We start from the raw sequence: 20,728 nt of genomic DNA, 5'->3' as shown, positions 1-20,728 counted from the left end.
GAATATAATATATTTTTAAAAAGCTGCAAATTACTTCAAAGTATTTGTACAAGAGTTTCTGTCTTAAGCTGATTATCTAGTATTAAAGTCTTTGCTGTATTGTAACTTACTCCTTTTGTTCTTGTTAAAAAAGAGAGAGATAAACAATGCAGATTTAACAATGACTAAAAATGTAAAAAATGGAAGAGAAAAAAAACACCATTGTCTCCAGCAAAGTACACGCATCTGGATAACTTTCAAAGCAACATTGAAATTGTTTCCAATCCTTTTTTTTTTTTCCTGGGTATTTTTTTCTCAGTTGCCCAGTTAGTTTCCTGGTGGTCTCCTATCCTCAGATATGGCCGGCATAGTGTTTTTGGCCAGAGGCTACAATAGAACTGGAGATGACACAACCAGAATGGAATGATGTGAAGTCCTTTTTCTTTCATAGTTTAGTATGAGGTTTCCAAATCAATTTTGACTTATCTGGAGCCTTCATATTCCTATTTTAGTTGTTACTTGGGGACAGGAAGTGGCATTTTTGAGTACGCATTTTGCGGTAGAATTTTGTCGCTCTGATTTGGGGGGGATTAGAAACCAGGGCAGAGGATGATATACTGCCTCCCCACTCCCCTGGTTTTTACCCCTGTCGTTCGTCATGCCAGCTTCCTTCTTGCAGGATCCTGGCGTGAGATGACCGTCCCAAAGTCCAGGAACTGGAGAAGACTGTTAATTCTGTTCATCTTGCAAGCCTTTTTGCTTCCCACGTCTGGTGTCCTTGTTCAGAAGCTCCCTTGCAGACTCTCATGTAGGGCCCAATGGCGGTCTTTTTGCCATATTAAACCGCACACGCACGCCATACCCAGACCCTATTACCGGAGGGCTGCAAAGAACACGACCCAAAGTCGAAGAGAAAAAAGAAGCTCACGAATTAAGGCGAATTTACGTGTCCCAGAATAAACGTTGCAAGATCCAGTTTGGGTCATTCACCGGACCCAGAGATTTAGTCTTCCCAGCTTTTGGACTCACGCAAGAGCCCAACCTTAGGGAACTTCTCTTGGAAGACGAAACCCCTGGTCCCGGTGGCCGACCCAGACTGGATCTTGCTCCGTTATCCTGGGACACGCAGATTCGCCTTAATTCGTGAGCTTCCTTTTTCTCCTCGACTTTGGGGCCTGTGTGTTCTTTGCAGCCCTCCAGTGAGAGGTTCTCTGTGCGTGTGTGTGTTTGTGTGTGTGTGTGTGTGGTTTAAAGTGGCAAAAAGACCGCCATTGAGCCCTACATGAGAGTCTGCAAGGGAGTTCTGAACACCAGACGTGGGAAGCGAAAAAGGTTTGCAAGACGAACAGAATTTACAGTCTTCTCCAGTTCCTGGACTTGGGGACAGTCATCTCATGCCAGGAGAGTTCCTGCCCCCCCCCTGCTTCTCCCCCCCACCAGCAAACGTGAAGCTCAGCAACTGGGGGGGGGGAAAAGGAGAACCTGGCTGGGGGTAATTGCTGATTCTCATTGATCCACTGGAACAGCAGGTGGCAGATTGGTTCTTACGAACACCCACTGTGATGCCCCAGAAGAGCCACGGGAGAGGCGGGGGGGGGCATTGTGGGGAAGGGTTTGCTCCCCCAGCTGCGCTGAATTTCTCGGCTTGTTTCCTGGTTTTATACAACGCCTTCTTCCCCGACTGACTTGGAAGGGCTGGGTTGGTATAACCCAGAGGACGTTTCCCACACATCACGCAAGATGCCTAGCATGGATCCAAGGTTAATACAAGCCTGCTTCCCACATTGCACCAAGGTGGCCTCTTGCACTTGGTGTATCGTCAGAGACCTGCCTTTTTTCTCAGGATAAGATCCTTGGAGGCACCACCAGGTATGCCCACACTACTGTGGGCAAATGACACATTTAACCGCTGACTTGGTTAAGCATGTCATTTGCCCCCGCTGGCATGAACACATCTGGTGCAACCTCTGAGATCTCATCCTGCCTCTGAGCATGGGCAGAGATCCTTCTTTCCTCTCCAGGATCAAAGAACCAGCTCCGCCTGGCAAGAGACAGATCAGCGAAACCGTCATTAAAAATATATACCCTTGCGGGCCTCGGTTGACGTGTTCTGAGATACTTAAGGCTTTGCAGTGAAACCGGATGCGTCTTAAATCCTGGCTTTGCATTTTCCTGGCCGTTAAAAGATCTTATAGCCAGAGTATTTTACATCTGCAAACTGCTGCCACTTCAGATTGTTGGAACTGCGCCTCGAGGCCGATCATGACACTCTTGATATTAGGATCCTGCGTAGCGTTGAACTGAAATGTTTGCAAAAGAGAGAAGAGAGTATCTCGGGAAAGGCTTGATTCCCCCCCCCATTCTATTCCATACCATCCCATCCCTTCCCATATTCTATTCTATTCTATTCTATTCTATTCTATTCTATTCTATTCTATTCTATTCTATTCCATTCCATTCCATTCCATTCTATATTCTCTTCTCTTCTCTTCTCTTCTCTTCTCTTCTCTTCTCTTCTCTTCTCTTCTCTTCTATTCTATTCTATTCTATTCTATTCTATTCTACTTTCTATTCCATTCCATTCTATATTCTATTCTATTCTATTCTATTCTATTCTATTCTATTCTATTCTATTCCATTCCATTCCATTCCATTCCATTCCATTCTATATTCTCTTCTCTTCTCTTCTCTTCTCTTCTCTTCTCTTCTCTTCTCTTCTATTCTATTCTATTCTATTCCATTCTATTCTATTCTGTTCTATTCTATTCTATTCCATTCCATTCCATTCCATTCTATATTCTCTTCTCTTCTCTTCTCTTCTCTTCTCTTCTACTTTCTATTCTATTCTATTCTATTCTATTCTATTCTATTCTATTCTATTCTATTCTATTCTATTCTATTCTTATTTCTATTCTATTCTATTCTATTCTATTCTATTCTATTCTATTCTATTCTATTCTATTCTATTCTATTCTTATTTCTATTCTATTCTATTCTATTCTATTCTATTCTATTCTATTCTATTCTATTCTATTCTATTCTATTCTATTATTTCTCTTCTCTCCTCTCCTCTCCTATCCTATTCTCCCTCCTAAGCAATGCTCATTCATTCGCATGGAACAAGTGAGCCCCACTGAGCTTCATTACTAGGAGAGCAGCTCTGGAAAAAACAGGGCACTTCTAGGAAATCCATCTGTCTTTTCATCACCTGTTCTATATGTATAGAAAGAGAGACCCGGCAGTTATCACCCTTCAGTTAGAAGCTGGCTGAGAAATTCCACTCTGATTCGCTGAGTTTATCTGAACCAGAAGGCAGAAATGCCGAGAATGTAAACAAGCCTTCGGCCTCAGCAGATGCAAACAGGCCAGCGATAAGAGGGAACGGGGTCTTGTTTTCTGAGAAGGGAGTACGGCCGTGCAAGAGATGATGAAGGATTAAATCGGAATGGGTATAAATGCAGAGCTACCTCTGCTTCCTATTCGGAGACAGATCCACTATCTGTCACGACTCTTATTTCCTGGAATACAATCAGGAGATAATTCTAGTTGTCTTTGTCCTTGTCCCCGGGAGACAAATGGCTTTGACAGGAGCTACTATGGATTTCTTTAAATATATATATATATATATATATATGTTTCTTTTCTCTGCCCCCCAAATAAAGAAAATAACATAGAGGCAAAGCTAGCCTGCCTAATATTTAACCCGAGTATCTGTGATCCAGTCAGCGCACAGGGTATAATACTTTACGCCCAGCAGAGAGGCTGACTGAATCAACACTACAAGTAGTCCTTGACTTATGACCACAATTCAGCCCAAAATTTCTGTGGTTAAGCAGGATAATTGTTAAGTGAGTTTTGCCCCATTTTATGGTCTTTCTTACCACAGTTGTTAAGTGAACCTGGCTTCCCTCGTTGACAGAAGGTCGCAAAAGGGGATCACGTGACCCCCCGGGGACACTGCGACCGTCATAAATATGAAGCAGCTGCCAAGAATTTGAATTTCGATCACGTGACCCTGGGGAGGCTGGAAAGGCCGTAACTGTGAAAAACGGTCGCAAGTCACTTTTTTTCAATGCCGTTGTAACTTCGAACGGGCACTAAGCGAAGGGTTGTAAGTCGAGGATTCCCTGTACTTCACGCAAACAGCCTCTTTGCAAGGCAGTGCAGGCGACAGGAGGCATTTTCCTCTGAAAATCAACATTTTTTATCTGCCAGTTGTCCATAACTGGAAATTGGCATCGCTGAGCTTATTGGAAGCTTATTGCACCTGCCTTAATCAATTGGTGTCATGCTGCGCCCTAAACTGACCATTTGGGTTAGGCGTCGCACTGGGACACCCATTCACACATGCACAAATGAACCAGGGTTAGAGCAACTCTGGCCTGGCAAGCTTTGGCAGCGCAAAGTCTTTCTCCTCCCGGTGTTATGAGTTGGGAAGGAAATGTAGAGTGTTAGATTTTTGTCAGGTTGTTAATTTTTGAGCTGAGCAAGATACCTTTGATACACAGGGGAGTCCTCAATATACGGCCACAGCTGAGCCCAACATTTCAGTTGCTAAGCGGGACAGTGGTTCGGTGAGTTTTGCTCCATTGTACGACCTTCCTTGCCACGGTCATTAAGCAAAATGCTACGTTTGTTAAGTCAGTGACCCAGTGGTTAAGTGAATCTGGCTTCCCCGTCGATTTGTCTTCATCAGAAGATCTCAAAAGGGGATCACGCGATCCTTGGATGCTGCAACTGTCCTAAAATACAGGCCCAGCTGCCAAGCCTCCGAATTTTGATCATGTGACCTTGGGGATGCTGCAAAGGTCGTAAGCATGAAGAACGGTCCAAACGGTCAGTTTTTTTCCCCAATGCCGTTGTAACTTCAAACGGTCACTAAACAAATGGCTATACCAGTGATGGCGAATCTTTTAGAGACCGAGTGCCCAAACTGCAACCCCAAACCCACTTATGCATTGTCGGGTGCCGGGTGGGTGTGGCCCAGTGGGTGGGTGTGGCCCATTGGGTGGGCGTGGCTGCGGTGGTAACGGCAGACTGGGTGGGACTAAAAAGTTCAATCAATCAATTCCAACTTTGTGAGATCTTTTTTTTTCCCGCGAGAAGTTGAAATTGACTGATTGATTGAACCTTTTTTTTTTTGCACACGACGGCGGAGGCCTAAAGCGAAAAGGTTTTATAAAACCTAGCTGAAGGCCTAGGACTGGGGCAACGGCGCACGTGCCCACAGAGAGGCATCTGAGTGCCGCCCCTGGCACCCGTGCCATAGGTTCGCCACCACTGGGTTATAAGTTGAGGACTAGGTGTATAAAACAAATATTAGAAGACGTTTGCATTTCTTCCTTCCTGTATATTCCCCCTTGGAACCGATAAGCGTGTGTCTTCTTGGTGGCTTATTTACTAATGTTATTTTTTTAAATAGATATCTTTACGTTGACTTAAGGAGAGGCCTGTCTCTTTCCCCTTCTGTAATTCTGCGAAGCCCAGCCTTGCCTGTATAATAATAGTCATGCAGATGTACTGAACTGAGCGTTCTAGGTCATGTTGAAATAGCACAATATTTTGCTCATCCCTCAAGTGAGTAAACAAGGCCTAAGTGGAGAGAGCCAGGGAGAGATAAGCAGACCCATTTTTTTGTCCCCAACTTAACAACAAGTGACTGTTTGAAGTTACAACGTCACTGAAAAAAAGTGACTTAAGACTTTTTCACGCTTACGACCGTGGCAGCAGCCTCCAGAGTCACGTGATCGAAATTCAGCCGCTTGTCTTCTGACTCGTATTTTATGACGGTCGCAGTGTCCCTAGGGGTCACGTGATCCCCTTCTGCAACCTTCTGGCCCGGAAACTCAACGGAAGCCAGATACATTTAGGCAAGGAAAACCAAATGTACAGGTATAATATAGGGGGTACCTTGCTCAATAGTAGTAACTGTGAGAGGGACCTTGGAGTCCTAGTGGACAATCACCTAAATATGAGCCAGCTGTGTGCTGCAGCTGCCAAAAAGGCCAACACAGTGCTAGGCTGCATTAACAGAGGACTAGAATCAAGATCACGTGAAGTATTAATACCACTTTACAAGGCCTTTGTAAGGCCACACTTGGAATACGGCATCCCGTTTTGGTCACCACGATGTAAAAAAGATGTTGAGACTCTAGAAAGAGTGCAGAGAAGAGCAACAAAGATGATCAGGGGACTGGAGGCTAAAACATATAAGGAACGGTTGCTGGAACTGGGTATGTCTAGTTTAATGAAGAGAAGGACGAGGGGGGACATGATAGCAGGGTCAATCCCTCTCTCTCTCAGTCCAGCCCACCTCACAGGGTTGCTGTTGAGGAGAAAGGCGTGTTGGAGATGTTTGCCCGCCTTGAGTCGTTTGCGAAAATACTAAAGCCGAGATGTTGTTGTTGTTGTTAGTTGCAAAGTCATGTCTGACCCATCGCGACCCCATGGACAACGTTCCTCCAGGCCTTCCTGTCCTCTACCATCTTCTGGAGTCCATTGAAGCTCATGCCTGCTGCTTCAGTGACTCCATCCAGCCACCCCATTCTCCGTCGTCCCCTTCTTCTCTTGCCCTCCATCTTTCCCAGCATCGGGCTCTTCTCCAGGGAGTCCTTTTTTCTCATTGTTGTTGTTAATTGCGAAGTCGTGTCCCCATGGACAACGTTCCTCCAGGCTTTCCTGTCCTCTGCCATCTTCTGGAGTCCATTGAAGCTCACGCCTGCTGCTTCAGTGACTCCATCCAGCCATCTCATTCTCTGTCGTCCCCTTCTTCTCTTGCCCTCCATCTTTCCAGCATTAGGCTCTTCTCCAGCGAGTCCTTCCTTCTCATTAGGGGGCCAAAGTACTTGAGTTTCAACTTCAGGATCTGGCCTTCTAAAGAGCAGTCAGGGTTGATCTCCTCTAGGACTGACCGGTTGGATCGCCTTGCAGTCCAGGGGACTCGCAGGAGTCTTCTCCAGCACCAGAGGTCAAAGGCCTCCATTCTTTGGCGCTCAGCCTTTCTTAGGGTCCAACTTTCACAGCCATACATTGCAACTGGGAAAACCATGGCCTGGACTATACACACTTTTGTTGGCAGGGTGATGTCTCTGCTTTTTAGTGTGCTGTCTAGATTTGCCATGGCTTTCCTCCCCAGGAGCAAGCCTTTTCTAATTTCTTGGCTGCAGTCCCCATCTACAGTGATCTTGGAGCCCAGGAAAATAAAAGCTGTGACTTCCTCCTTATTAAATAAAAATTTAAAAAATTATTGGTAGCCTTGCAGCCTACAGTTGAGCCCACAAGTTCAGTCATTAAGTCGTTTTGGTCACGGCCAGACCCAACTTTACGATAGGTTTTTGCAGTGCTCATTAAGCAAATGATGTGATTGCTAAGCTAAGCTGTTATATCCAGCAGGCTCTTTTTTTTTTTTTTTTTTTTGCTGGAAACCGAGAGCAAACCCCAGAAATTGGCAAAAACTATCGGAAATTGCAGTCATGTGACCTGCGGGGCACCCTGCAAACGGCTATAAAGGTGAGCCAGCGGCCCAATGCCCAAAATATGATCACATGACAGTGGGGTGGGAGGGGTGGGTGCAGCCCTCATACCTTTCGGAGGGTCGTACCTTTGAACTGTCGCTAAGTGATCGGTTGTAAATCGAGGACCACCTGCCCTTTCCCAATAGTTTCAGTGGAAGTTGGACAGGAAGAGGAAGTGGACGCTTCTCGGAAGCAGTGAAAATCATTAGGTGTGACAAAGGGCCCAAGTGGTGGATGGAGTTACACCGACGCAAAATATGAACAACGATCCTTTAGCGAAACGAGGAACTGTAGTGTTTATAGATCAGGATTTGTTCAGGCAGTTATGAGATAGATGCCTGAATGGGCGTTTGTTTATTGTCTAGTGGCTGGTGAAGAGAAAGGATAGGATCAAGTAACAGGCTTGAGCTAATGGGATTTTCAGAGGGAAAATGGAGTTGCAGGCTGGTGCCGTGTGCCGTAAGAGCCGGATAGGATGGGAATAAAAGCCCGAGAGAGCCTCAACAGGATGCTTAGCAAATGGTTCAAAATCAGGCAACAAGACAAAGACGTGTGATATCTGGTTGGCTGGTAAATGTTGTTGAAGGATAAATGGATAAGACATGCTTTTTCAGGTGTCACAGGTGAGCGTGTCAGGAATGTGAATACACCTGCGCTCCTGCACAAAAGCAAATGAAGGAGAGGCTGAATGGTTTGCGTTGAATTTTAGAGAGACCGAGTGACGCCAGGAGGATGAAGGGTCGGACAATACATGATCAGATCACGTTTCACTGGGGAAACGGCGTGAACAATTGCAAGTTCTCCACAAATACTCGAGGAGATGAATTTGCCTGTTTTGTTAAAAGTTGACACTACTAAAGATGGGAAAATAAATGGAGACGTGTCAAGATGTGCATATGCCGGCAGAACAGGGAGCTGGGACACGTGTGGTTTGAGAAAGGAATGGTGTGGCTGAAAAGGAGGGGAAACGGCTGGGTAAGTGTGCTTCTGTCGACTTTGATGTATGGAAGCGAGACTTGGCCACATCGAGGGAAACATAAAAGTAAGTTAAGTGTAATGGGGTACTTAAGAAATGTGTGCGGTCAAAGAAGATGAAGAGAGAGGGTCAAGGACGAATGGGGGCTCGGCAAATATAACTGGGAGGAAAAAAGAAAAGTCTGCTGTGATGGGTGGCTGTTAAGAGAGAGAGAGAAGCAGTGAGGATCAAATCTCTAAAGAAATAAGGGGAGGAGGGGGCAGAGAGATTGAGCCACACTGAGTAAATTGTGGGTGGAGCGGGAGTGGGATCCTGAAAGAGAGGGCAGAAGATTCAAGGACCAGAGGCAGCAGGTTAAGGAGTCCCGGGCTGAGAGTTAGTCCTGGTGGTGCAGTGGTTAAATGCAGTTTTAAGGCTGACTCTGCCCACTGCCAGGAGTTTGATCTTGACCAGCGCAAGGTTGACGCAGCCTTCCGTCCTTCCGAGGTCGGTAAAATGAGGACCCAGATTGTTGGGGGCAAGAGGCTGTAAACTGCTTGGAGAGGACTGTGAAGCACCATAAAGCAGTATATAAGTCTAAGTGCTAATTCTATTCTATTCTATTCTATTCTATTCTATTCTATTCTATTCTATTCTATTCTATTCCATTCCATTCCATTCCATTCCATTCCATTGCTATGATGGTGCAGTGGTTAGAATGCAGTATTGCAGGCTAACTCTGCCCACTCCCAGCAGTTCGATCCTGACCAGATGAAGGTTGACTCAGCCTTCCATCCTTCCGAGGTTGGTAAAATGAGGACCCAGACTTTTTTTGGGGGGGGGGCAAAGATGCTGATACTTTTGAACCACTTAAAGAGGGCTGCAAAGCATTGTGAAGTGGTATATAAATCTAGGTGCTATTATTTCAAGAATAAAACTGAATGGGGGTTGGTGTAAATGGGTTTTAGCTCTGTCTTCTTTTGGCTGGTTGTTTGTTACACCTTTTCTGCACTGTTCATAATGTCGCTTATCCCGAAATCAAATTAAACCTGCCTCCGCCAACTGGCCTGGGAGCCTGATAGGTTTTCTGTTTTAATCTGTTGGGTCCAGCCTAAGCAGTTCCCTATCATCCCTTTAAATAAGTGTTTCTCAGCCTTAGCAGCTTGAAGATAGGTGGACTTCAATTCCCAGAATTCTCCAGCCAGTTCTGCTCTGGGAGCGGAAGTCCATCCATCTTTAAGTTGCTAAGGTTGAGAAGCACTGCTTAAAGCAAGAATCAGAAGAGAGTTATCCAGACGTTACTGAGCTACGAGTCCTAGGTAGCCCAGCCACAGAGTACAACTGAGGACCAGAACTGAATATCCCTATGAAATATTCATATTGTTGAAGGTCTCCAAATTAAACTTTCAAAAAAGAGAGAAGTTCAATGGACAGCTTCCACTCCTTGTGAAATGCAGTGCAAACACATTTGTCTGGTAGGGCAGGGGTCCTCAACCGTGGCAACTTTCAGATTGTGGACTTCAACTCCCAGAATTCTGGGAGTTGAAGTCCACAAGTCTTAAAGTCGCCAAGGTTGGAGACCCCTGCTGTATATAGCAGTGGTGGCGAACCTGTGGCACGGGTGCCAGAGCCGGCACTCAGAGTCCTCTCTGTGGGCACGCGCACCGTTGCCCCAGCAGAGTTCACCAGAATAGCGAGCACTTGGCATTTGGAAGTGACAGGGCAGGAAGTGAGTGAGCAAGAGGCGTTGGCCCCCCCCAGGGATGCCCCGGAGATGGCAAGGGACTGGCCCCGGCCACGCTCACCCAATCTGCCGTGACTATTGCAGCCATGCCCATCCAGTGGGCCACCTCCCCCCAAGGGCACCACAATGCTGATGCAGCCCTGGCACTTTGCAATAAATAAGTGGGTTTTGGGTTGCCGTTGGGCACTCGGTCTCTAAAAGGTTCGCCATCACTGGTATATAGTGTACATTTTTTCCCCTGAGTTCACATAGTTACATTGACCACCAGGGGGCATCATGTAACCGGTTTCATCTTTTCTTGGGAGTCTTTGGCTATGGAGAGCCAGATATTCATTCTCTAGGGCTGTGATTCCTTTAACGACCATGGCAAGAAAAGTCGTCAACATGGGGCAAAAACTCACTTAGCAAATGTCTCGCTTAGCAACATAAATTCTGGGCTCCGTTGTGGTCGTAAGTCGAGGACCCCCGTGTTCTCCTCTAGCGGGCGATCGTCTCCCGGTGAGCGTGTGAATCCCTAACCCCGGCTCAACCTCCCTTCCCGCCCGCTCGTGTCTCCTCTGCAGGGAAAGAGGAATTCGTGGCGACCTTCAAAGGGAACGAATTCTTCTGCTACGACCTTTCGCACAACCCCATCCAGAGCAGCACCGACGAGATCACCCTCTCCTTCCGCACCCTCCAGCGCAACGGCCTGATGCTCCACACCGGGAAGTCGGCCGACTACGTCAACCTCTCGCTCAAGAGCGGCGCCGTCTGGCTGGTGATCAACCTGGGCTCCGGCGCCTTCGAGGCTCTGGTGGAGCCCGTGAACGGGAAGTTCAATGACAACAACTGGCACGACATCCGTGTGACTAGAAACCTGCGCCAGGTGAGCGGCTGCTGCCCGTGCAGTCTCAGTCCGTGGGAGGGGCTGGGAGGATGGGGGCCACACGCCCGGCTTGGAACTGCATCAGGAATCCTTTTTTTTTTTTTTTGAGTTGCTGTGCAGATTTTCCCCATATACCAGACACCAGCAAGAGACTTTTTTTAAAACAACAACAACAATAACAACAACAACAGTTCCCCCATTTGGGATACAAAACCCGAGAGGCTGGCTAAATTCTCTAGCACTGCTTCTCGGCAACGGGTTGTGTTACTTTCGGTAAAAGGGAGACAAATTTCCAAAGCGCCCGAGTTTTAATCTTATGCGAAGGAACTTTGGAATGGAGACACATCTGAAATAACAGACCGGTTCTTTTATTTCCAAAGCCATGTCTGGAAACTTGTGTGTGCCATTTACATCATTTGCACAATTATTGGTATTCTTATACCGTTAGTCTCCGTGTACGACATTTGCGTAATTAGGTAACTGTGCAAATGACTTCGGTTCCAAACTTTTGGATTTAACAGACAGCCTTCAACTGTCTGTTAAATCCAAAGTTTTACTCTCTTGCAAGGGACGTCAGTCTTTTCAGCTGGGGCAAGCGTTATTGTTACGGTTACTCTTACTGTTGTTATCACTGTTGACGGCTGCAGGATCTGTGGCAGCAACGCGAGGGGAGTGACACTGCAATTTTCAGCTCTCCCCGATTTTGTGGGTTTTTAAAGAAAGAGCAAAATAATCCCAAATCAGCCATTTTACTCTTTCTTTTAAAGTACGAAAAGGAGCAAATTGCCTCGCTGCATTTTAGTGTCGCGTGACCTATGGGCAGCGTGTTCCCCCATTGCAGCCACAGGTCTTTCATTTCTACCAAGTTGTATAAAGCAGCTTGATACCCGGAAAACGACTTTATTTTAAGTTACACGACATGGTAATTGCCGAGGCCAGTTGAATGTTTTAACCCCATTTTTCTGACTTTTTTTTCTGATGATGTCTGGACTTGAAGCAAGTCCGTTTTTCCGGGGTCTGTAACCCATGATGCCCAGTAGCAAAACGTGGCCTTGAACATAAAGGGTTGTTTTGGCCTTGATGTTTGGCATGTGGGGAAGAAAGAAGAGAATTCTGTGAAATCTAAGGGTAAAATAACAAGTGGGGCTCTCTCTCTCTATCTCTGTATAGGCCAGTGTTTCTCAACTTTGGCAACTTCCAAGACATGTGGACTTCAACTCCCAGAATTGCCCAGCCAACATGCTGAAGTCCAAACTTGCTGGCTGGGGAATTCTGAGAGTTGAAATCGAGACACGCTGGCGGGGGAATTCTGGGAGTTGAAGTCCACACCTCTTAAAATTGCTAAGGTTGTGAAATGATGGTATATAGACCTTTCCAGAACCAATTGGCAAAGGGACACCCACAGTTTAGCTAAAGCTATAGGTGTGAAGGTATGCTCCAAGGAACATAGTGCACGGCATAAGGCAGCAAGGAACATAATGCACGGCATACTGAGTGAGGGGCTTTGGGGCCCTTGAATAAATGGCTGGCCTTGCCCCTAACTCATTTCAGGTATATTTTGGGCATGCAGTGAGGGGGAAACCACCCCCCCCCCCCAATCTGCCCAAAGTAGCTCAAACTTCACCCAGTTGCAGAACTGGTCACCTGGAAAACACAGCCCACCTGCGGTAGGCAGCGAATTCTGGAAAGAATGGGTGGTGGGCCTCCCAATGGGGAGTTTGCAGGGCTGTTGTTTAAAAAAACAGCTGATCTGATTAAAAATCCATACTCTGTAATGATAGCTGGAGGCTGGAAAATCCAGAGCAGGGAAGAGGGAGGTGCCAGGAAGTGTTAATAATGAAATAGGACAGTCTGGAGCTTTTAAACAAATGCTCTTTAAAAAAAAAAGCGCAATTGCATAAAAAGAAACTGGGAAACACCCCCTGCCCTTTCCCCAAGGCCTACAGTAAGAGATCAGGATGGAGTTATTATTTCCCCCCCCCCTTTCTTGAAAAAAACCCTATTTGGGAAGTTGGTGGAAGTTAAAACTGAGCAGAACGGGATAGACCAGTGGTGACGAACCTGTGGCACGCGTGCCAGAGGCGGCACTCAGAGCCCTCTCTGTGGGCACGCGTGCCATCGCCCCAGACCCGCCTCCCCCTGCAGCCCCTTTCTCGCCAGCAGGGACAAGACTTTGCCCTCGTACCCGTCACGCGCAGTTGATGCTGCAGGGTGCGGGCGGAGGACGTGGCTGCCATGGCACTGCTGGGCCGCCTGGGTGATCTGCGGTGGGCTGTAGAGGCGGTGGGTGGCGCTGTGGGCGGGCAGGCCGGCCAGAGGCGGGGGCAGTTTTTGGGCACTCAGTCTCTAAAAGGTTCGCCATCACTGGGATAGCCGGTAGACGAGGAAGAAGCGTGGAGGAGGGAGAAGGAAAACAGGTGTCTGATCCAATGGAGAGGGGTTTTGTCTTTTCTTGCTCAGCAAAGAAGGTGCGTGGCTTATTACCCAGAGGAGCACCGAGCCTGGTGGCGAAGCAGTGGGCCTCTGCCCCACGCGCAGCCCTTGGGTTTCACAGAACCGGATCTCCCCCTAACTCAGTTTTGCAGCTGTGCCGCTCTCCTTTTTCTGCTAAATCTCCCCCCCCAGATGGATTTTTTTCTCCTCTTCTTAACCTTGTTCCCCCAAAGCAGCAACTTGGCCTTGATTTCTACATGGGGAAGGACCGGGAAGGGGGCAGGGACGTGCCCCCCACGGTCTGCTTCCCCAACTGGGCATCCTTGCCTACGCTTTCTCTCTCTCTCTCTCTCTTCTCCTCTAGCTCTTTCTCCCAAATCCACTGAGATCTAAGCTTTTATCTCCCAGCAGTGGCTGACACAGCCTTGGCCCCCACCGGCCTGACCCAAACACCGTCTCTGGCCAGGCCCAGGCCACCCCCCCCACCCCCACCCCCTCCCCTCCCTAGATCTGGGCTCCTTGGAAATACTAATATTGCTAACATGGCCCTGTGCTTTGATCCTCCATCCTTTTCACTCCCCACCCCACCCCACCCTCAACCTCCCACCTTCCTAAACCACCTTGTTAGAAATTGCGTTGGCAACTTTTGTCGTTGTGTGTTACTAACACGCTTCAGGGGGTGGGGCGGTGTGTTGTGCAGCGGCCGGGGGGGGGGAAATCTCCCCAAAACTGTCCAAGAAGGGATAACTAACCTCTGTGCCATTCGCGGAATGTCGGTTTCTTTCTTCCTTCCTTCCTTCCCTCCTTTCTTTCTTTCCCTTTTCCCCCAGTTGTTCATTTTGTTCCGTTCTCTCCTTACTAACCCAGGTTAAGAAAGTCTGGGTGGGTGGGTGGCTGGGAGGACGGTGGGTGGGTGGGTGGGAGGGGTGACTTTGTGGGGAAAGGGTTGTGTGAATTCAGTATCTTCCATTTTTAGTTTTTTGCTGGTCTCAGAAACTGGAGAAATTCATTTCTCCTTTTTTTCTGTTTTGTTTTGTTTTTTAAATATATCGAATTTTCATGGTTGGTCATTATTTTTTTTTTCTGTTTATTCCCTTCCCTTCCCTTCTCGATTTTTGTTTGTTTGTTTTTTCATTTTCTTTCCGTTTTTAAATGCATACAGCACGCAGGAATTGGACACGCTATGGTAAACAAACTGCATTATCTGGTAGATATCAGTCTATTGTCTAATCATTTGGTTTGCCGTGGGTTTTACCCTCTCCCCTTCCCCTTTCCTTATTTTTTAAATTATTATTATTATTTTTGAAAAAAAAAATTACTTTTGCTTTTTGGAAATCTAAAGACACACTGCTGGGCAAGCCTGCACACCCGCCTTGGCGGAAAGACATGGATTTTATCTCACTGAGGAGGCTCCGGGGGAGGCTTTCTGTTGTGTCCCCTGTCTTTGTGTAATTTTCAGCCAATCTAGGCAACCACAATTTGCAGTGGCTGACCTCCCCACGTTAGCCCTCTGCTTATCCCTCCGCTTCTTTTGCAGGGAATCTCTTTCCAAGAGAAAAGGCGCGCCAGCTGCCCTGCTCTGCATTAACCCCCTTTAAAAAATTGTAAAAACTATTGAGTGGTTTGCTCAGTTCCATTGGAGGTGAATTTATCGGCATCAAAAATAACCCTGATTAAAGCCATGCCGTATGCAGAACTCTGCGGAGCTGATGGTTGTAAAAACCTTCAGAAGCAGGGATGTTCACAACAGAACCAGCAAGTGAGATAGACTATAGATTGCCACAGTCACAACTATTTAATTAGAGCCCTGGTTCTCCACTTAGGCACAACTTTGGGAACGGTGCGCTTCAACTCCCAGAATTCCTCAGCCGGCCATATTGGCTCTGGAATTCTGGGAGTTGAAGAGCGCACCTCTCAGTGTTGCCTAGGTGGAGAGATACCAAATTAGGGTGCATAGCATAATATTGCGGCAAGGTGGGCAGCAAACAACATTGATAAACAAATATAAATAATAATAAAATGTAATGTAGTGTAGTGTAATATAATATAAAAATATAGAATTAATATAATAATATAATGTAGTGTAGTGTGGTGTAGTTTAATAATATAATAATATAATATGATATGATGATATATGATATGACATAATAATATAATAATATAATATGATATAATTAATATAATATAATTAATATAATATAATAATAACATAATATAATATAATTAATATAATATAATAATATAATATAATTATAATATATCATATCATATCATATAACATAATTAACAATATAATATAATATAATATAATATAATATAATATAATATAATATAATATATCATATCATATCATATCATATAACATAATATATAATATAATATAATATAATATAATATAATATAATATAAATATAATATAAATATAATATAATATAATAATATAAATATAATATAACCACTTGGCTGTAAAGTCGCCCAGAGTTGGACACGACTAAATGTATAAAACAACAAATAATATAATAAATAACATAAAAAATTCCTTCGCATTTCCTGTTTTCTGGATAACAAATCAATCTTTATAAAGAAATGCTATGCAGAAAACAAGCACGGGTTGAAATTGACGAGTTAAAAAAAAACCAGCCAACAAAATAATAACAAAAGCACCAATAAAAGCTGTGCAGCGGTAATAGGTGAAAACTCTGGTTGGTACCAAAAATTGTCTATAAATTGAACCAGCCAGACCTAACAGCCTGCGGTCACAATTATGAATTTTTGTTCGTGTCGTGGATTGATAACAGACACTTTCCCTGTGTGAGCTACAATTTTTTTTAATGCAAAATATAAAGCAACTGAAAGCTTAAAACCCAGGATAATAAGACAGGAAACCCAGTCCGTGAAATAATACAACCAGCAGTGGAACCGTATTTAATCAGGCCATTGAACGCTTTGGATTCAGCTGCAGGTAGTCCTCAACCATTCTTTTAACGACCGTCCCAAGTTATGACGGGGCCGGAAAAAAATGACTTGCGCCAGTCCTTGCACTTATGGCCATTGCAGCAGCCTCCCTACAGTCATGTGATCAAAATCCAGGTGCCCGGCAACTGGCCTGTATGTATGACAATTGTAGCCTCCGGGGAGTCAGGTGATTGCCATTGCAGACCTTCCCAGGGGGGCTTCCAATAAGGGGAAGCCAAATTCACTTAAGGACTATGTGATGCATTTAACGACCGCATCAAAAAGGTAATAAAATTGGACACGGTTCACTTGATGACTGCACTGCTTAGCAATAGAAGTTCCAGTTCCAGTCGTGCTTTAAGCAGCATTTCAGATGCAGCACCTGGCTGAAGTTCTTAAGAGCAGGTAGATGCCTCTTTTCTGGAATTGCGTGTCTGCCCTCCGCAGCGGCCACGGGATTCCCAGAAAGAGGAACAGCTGGACTTTCCCCCCAAATGCCATTTGGCACCGCTAGCTGCTTTCCAGGGAACGAATCCAAAGCGCTTCGACTCCTAACGTTGGTCAGCTTGAAAAGGGATTCCCAACATGCTTTTTCCAAAAAGATGACTGGGACTTTCTTGGGGGTTTCCCCCCCCCCCCTTGAGAACGTTTCGCTTCTCATCCGAAAAGCTTCTTCAGTTCATCTTCAACGTCGGACGAACTGAGGAAGCTCCTTGGATGAGAAGCGAAACGTTTTCAAGGAAAAACACTCCAGAACAGTGGTTCTCAACCTGTGGGTCGGGACCCCATTTGGGGTCGAACGACCATTTCACGGGGGTCGCCAAACAACACAGTCCGCCATTTTTTTCCCCTTTTCTAGTAACTATTTTTTTCGTTCCCGTATAAGTCTAAATCCTAAATATTAAATCAGTTAGTATCTTTTAAAGTCCTAAGGAGACTTTAAAAGACCAAGCCACCCTCTTGACTACAATTCCCATGCCGGTAGCAGATGATGGACCTTGTTCTCCAACATATCCAGAAGGCACCAGGCTGAGAAAAGGCAGCCACTGAGTCGTAGCCGAAAAGGGAAATGGAAGTGCTGAAAAGCAAAAGAGACTCAGACAACTGAGACTTCCAAGATATTGTTGGACTGCAAATCCCATCATCCATGGCCACTGCTCAGGCTGTAGCCCCTAAATGCCACATCTTGGCAACAGAACATGATAGTCTTCGGCTCCCGGAGCAGCACCCCCCCATCAGCCATGGCCCCGATGGGCTAATGCAGGGGTAGGCAACCTTGGCTCTTTTATGACTCGTGGACTTCAACTCCCAGAATTCCTGAGCCAGCTTGGCTGGCTCAGGAATTCTGGGAATTGAAGTCCACGAGTCATAAAAGAGCCAAGGTTGCCTACCCCTGGGCTAATGTGATTACTGATATATTTGCTAGATGTCTGATCTTCAAGAGATCCAACTTACACTCCCTCCGCCTCCTCCCATTTCTCCTCGCAACAACAACCCTGTGGGGTAGAATGACTAGGCAATAGAGATTTGCCCCCAAGTCCGACAGGAGCTTCAGTGAGTAAGGAAGGTACTCGAATCCAGATCTGCTACTGCGGCCCCCACACTTTCAGCCCTCCCTCCCCACCAACGCGGCAACAATCTAAACCTACACAGCCCCCCCCCCCAAATCTGATTTGATTTTTACCCAGCCGCCCTTGAAAAATCAGAAGAGCCAACAATATTTAAGGGGGAAAAAAAAAATTGGTTGAAGAAGTTTCTTTTTTATGCTTTGGATTTTTTTTTCCTCCTCCCCTCCCCGCCCTCCCCCTCCCTCCCCACCCCCAAAATCCATGGAAAACACCATCCCATGAAGCAACTTCTGTGCGCTGTTGCACCTACGCTGGGTCCCCCAGCTGCCCCCCAGGGAAGCCCCCAAAGGGCAGCCAGGCGGATCGAGAGGGGAAGGCCCGGAAAAACACCGCCCCCGCCCCGATTTTTCAGCCACGCGGGCTTGTGGCACGGAGGGGGAGGATGGGGATAATCCCCCTCTTGCAAAACTGTCTTGCAATGGTGCTCCAATTCGCAGAATGGGGAGGGGGGGTTGTCTGAGCTTCCTTGCTCCATTCCTCTTTGCTTTTGGGGACTAAAAGAGGGACTCACCCCCATGACACCCTGGTTGGTGGACGGGTGCTGGTCCTGGGAACCTAAAAACCTGGCTGCCCCCTAGTGCCCCCTGGGGACCAGCTGCCGGCCGCCTTCTTGCATGGCCTGCGAGGCTGGGCTGCTTCCGTCGCCAAGTTTTATTTTTCTGAGCATCTCTCTGGGGCTGAAACTAACACTCTCTGTGTTGTATACGTTCTACCCCTTTCTCCCCGTATTCTTCTCCCGTATTCTTCCAAGACCCCTCCCCTCTCTCGGCCTTGCATGACACCACCCCCACCCCACCCCCCCTTTGCTGGCTTCACCTCTTTGCCATTTCCAAGGGGAGCACTGATTCAGGGCCTTTAGGGCAAGGGGGGGGGGACAGGCGTGGATGGGACCCACCTGCGCATGTGTGAGTGTGCCTGTTTCCAAAATGTGAGCAAGTGATTCGAGAGGAACCGTGCTGGCGTAGCTTTCTGGGGGCTAAGACCGGCGTTTTGGCTTTCCGTCGTGGACCCGTGGCAGGTTTCGGAAGGAGAATCCAAACATGGAAAGCTAGCTTGGTCCGGAATCGGTCTCGTTCAGCCCCTCGTTTCACACCCTGGCTGGCGGTCCAGGACCTTGGTGGGGCTGGCCCATCCTTGAGGTGTGTGGAAGAATTTACAGCTGACTTGGGGAAGGCGTGAAAAAGCTGCGCCGCTTGTGCAGTTGAGCGAGTGAAGGAGGCGTGAGAAAGAAACTCAAGATTATCCTGCCTTGATGTTGTTTAGTATCTGCTGGGACTTGGAGAGGCCATCACTGTTACCCTACAACAGTGGCGGCGAACCTATGGCACAGGTGCCAGAGGCGGCACTCAGAGCCCTCTCTGTGGGCTCGCACGCCGTTGTCTCAGCTCCGCCACCGCCCATGGCCCCTTCCTCACCAGCAGCCCCCCCGGAGGAGAGTCACCCCGGGCGCAGCCTGTGCAGATCAGCGCAGCCAAGGACATGGCAGCTGGGCAGCGGGGACAAGACTCCGCCTTGCGCCCCGTTGCGTGTAGATGATGCTGCGGGGCGCGGACAGGGGGCGTGGCCGCCATGACGCTGCTGGGCTGCCTGGGCAATCTACTGTGGCGGGCCGTGGAGGTGGTGGGTGGCCCTGCGGGCAGGAGACGTGGGGACAGGGCAGGGGCAAGGCTGTTTTTGGGCACTCAGTCTCTAAAAGGTTCACCATCACTGCCGTACAACAAATAAGACAGTCCTCTACTTACAACAGTTCATTTAGAAACGGTCCAAAGTTACAACAGCACTGAAAAAACCGACATTACCATTTTTCACACTTAACGACCGTTGCAGCCTTCCCCCGATCACATGATCAAAATTCAGACCCTTGGCAACTGACTCCCATTTATGACGGTCGCCGCGTCCCGGGTCATGTGATCCCCTTCTACGGCCTTCCAACCAGCAAAGTCAACTTGCCAGATTCACTTAACAACCTTGTCACTAACTTCACAACAACTACCACGATTCACTTAACAACTGTGGCAAGGAAGGTCGTAAAATGGGGCCAAACCGAGTTAGCAAATGTTTCACTTAGCAACAGAAGTGTTGGGCTCCATTGTGGTCGTAAGCTGAGGACTTCCTGTAGAGTGGAACTCCTGGAATCTCCGGGGCCTCTCTTTGGTGACCTCAAAGAGTTGACAGGTGGCGACAATCAGATGCCAACTGGGATTGTGTGACTTTCCTTTGTGTGCCCCTTGGGCCTTGAGGGCAGCCCTGCTGGGGTCTTGTGGCTTTTTTGTGTCTGCAGTGGAGAAAGGACGCCGTCTTCTTTGCACACGGAAGTTGCCAAGTTGAATTTTTTTTTTGTCAGCAAATAAGGGCAGTGCTATCCAGTGCAGAAAGATTGCCCAGTTTTTTCTGGACTTGCTGATGTGGCACAGAATATTGTCAATAAGACACTCGATAATCTTTTCTTTGTGATGTGGCATCTGTCTCAGAGATCTGTCTCTTTCAAATTGCCACCTTTCCCCAAATTTTGCAGGGTAGGTTCCCGACGAAAGAAATGCACACAAGACGCGCTGAAGGGAAAACGCAGACAAACTGTTGGGGGGGAAATGCGTCGTCTTAGAACGGTGTTTCTCAAACTGGGCCACTTGAAGAGATGGGTGGACTTCAGCTCTC

General features: G+C 47.1%; 1 protein-coding gene across 21 annotated transcripts in view; it reads left to right on the top strand.

Annotated features, from left to right (window-relative positions):
* Positions 1-20,728, top strand: part of NRXN2 (neurexin 2) — a 336,186-nt gene that overhangs the window by 118,213 nt on the left and 197,245 nt on the right. For 12 of the 21 annotated variants that reach the window (XM_039366158.1, XM_039366161.1, XM_039366167.1 and 9 more), the window contains 2 exons: positions 10,756-11,057; positions 14,653-14,697. In XM_039366158.1, the coding sequence (XP_039222092.1) occupies positions 10,756-11,057; positions 14,653-14,697 (347 nt within the window). The remainder of the gene's footprint in view (positions 1-10,755; positions 11,058-14,652; positions 14,698-20,728) is intronic. The other 9 variants (XM_039366175.1, XM_039366156.1, XM_039366169.1 and 6 more) reach the window with 2 other exon arrangements.

This window comes from Crotalus tigris, unplaced genomic scaffold (assembly GCF_016545835.1).
Source record: "Crotalus tigris isolate CLP2741 ecotype Arizona unplaced genomic scaffold, ASM1654583v1 scf7180000020245.1906669, whole genome shotgun sequence".
Lineage (NCBI taxonomy): Eukaryota > Metazoa > Chordata > Lepidosauria > Squamata > Viperidae > Crotalus > Crotalus tigris.
The sequence above is the reverse complement of the archived record's forward strand: the minus strand, read 5'-3'. Positions and strand labels throughout refer to the sequence as shown.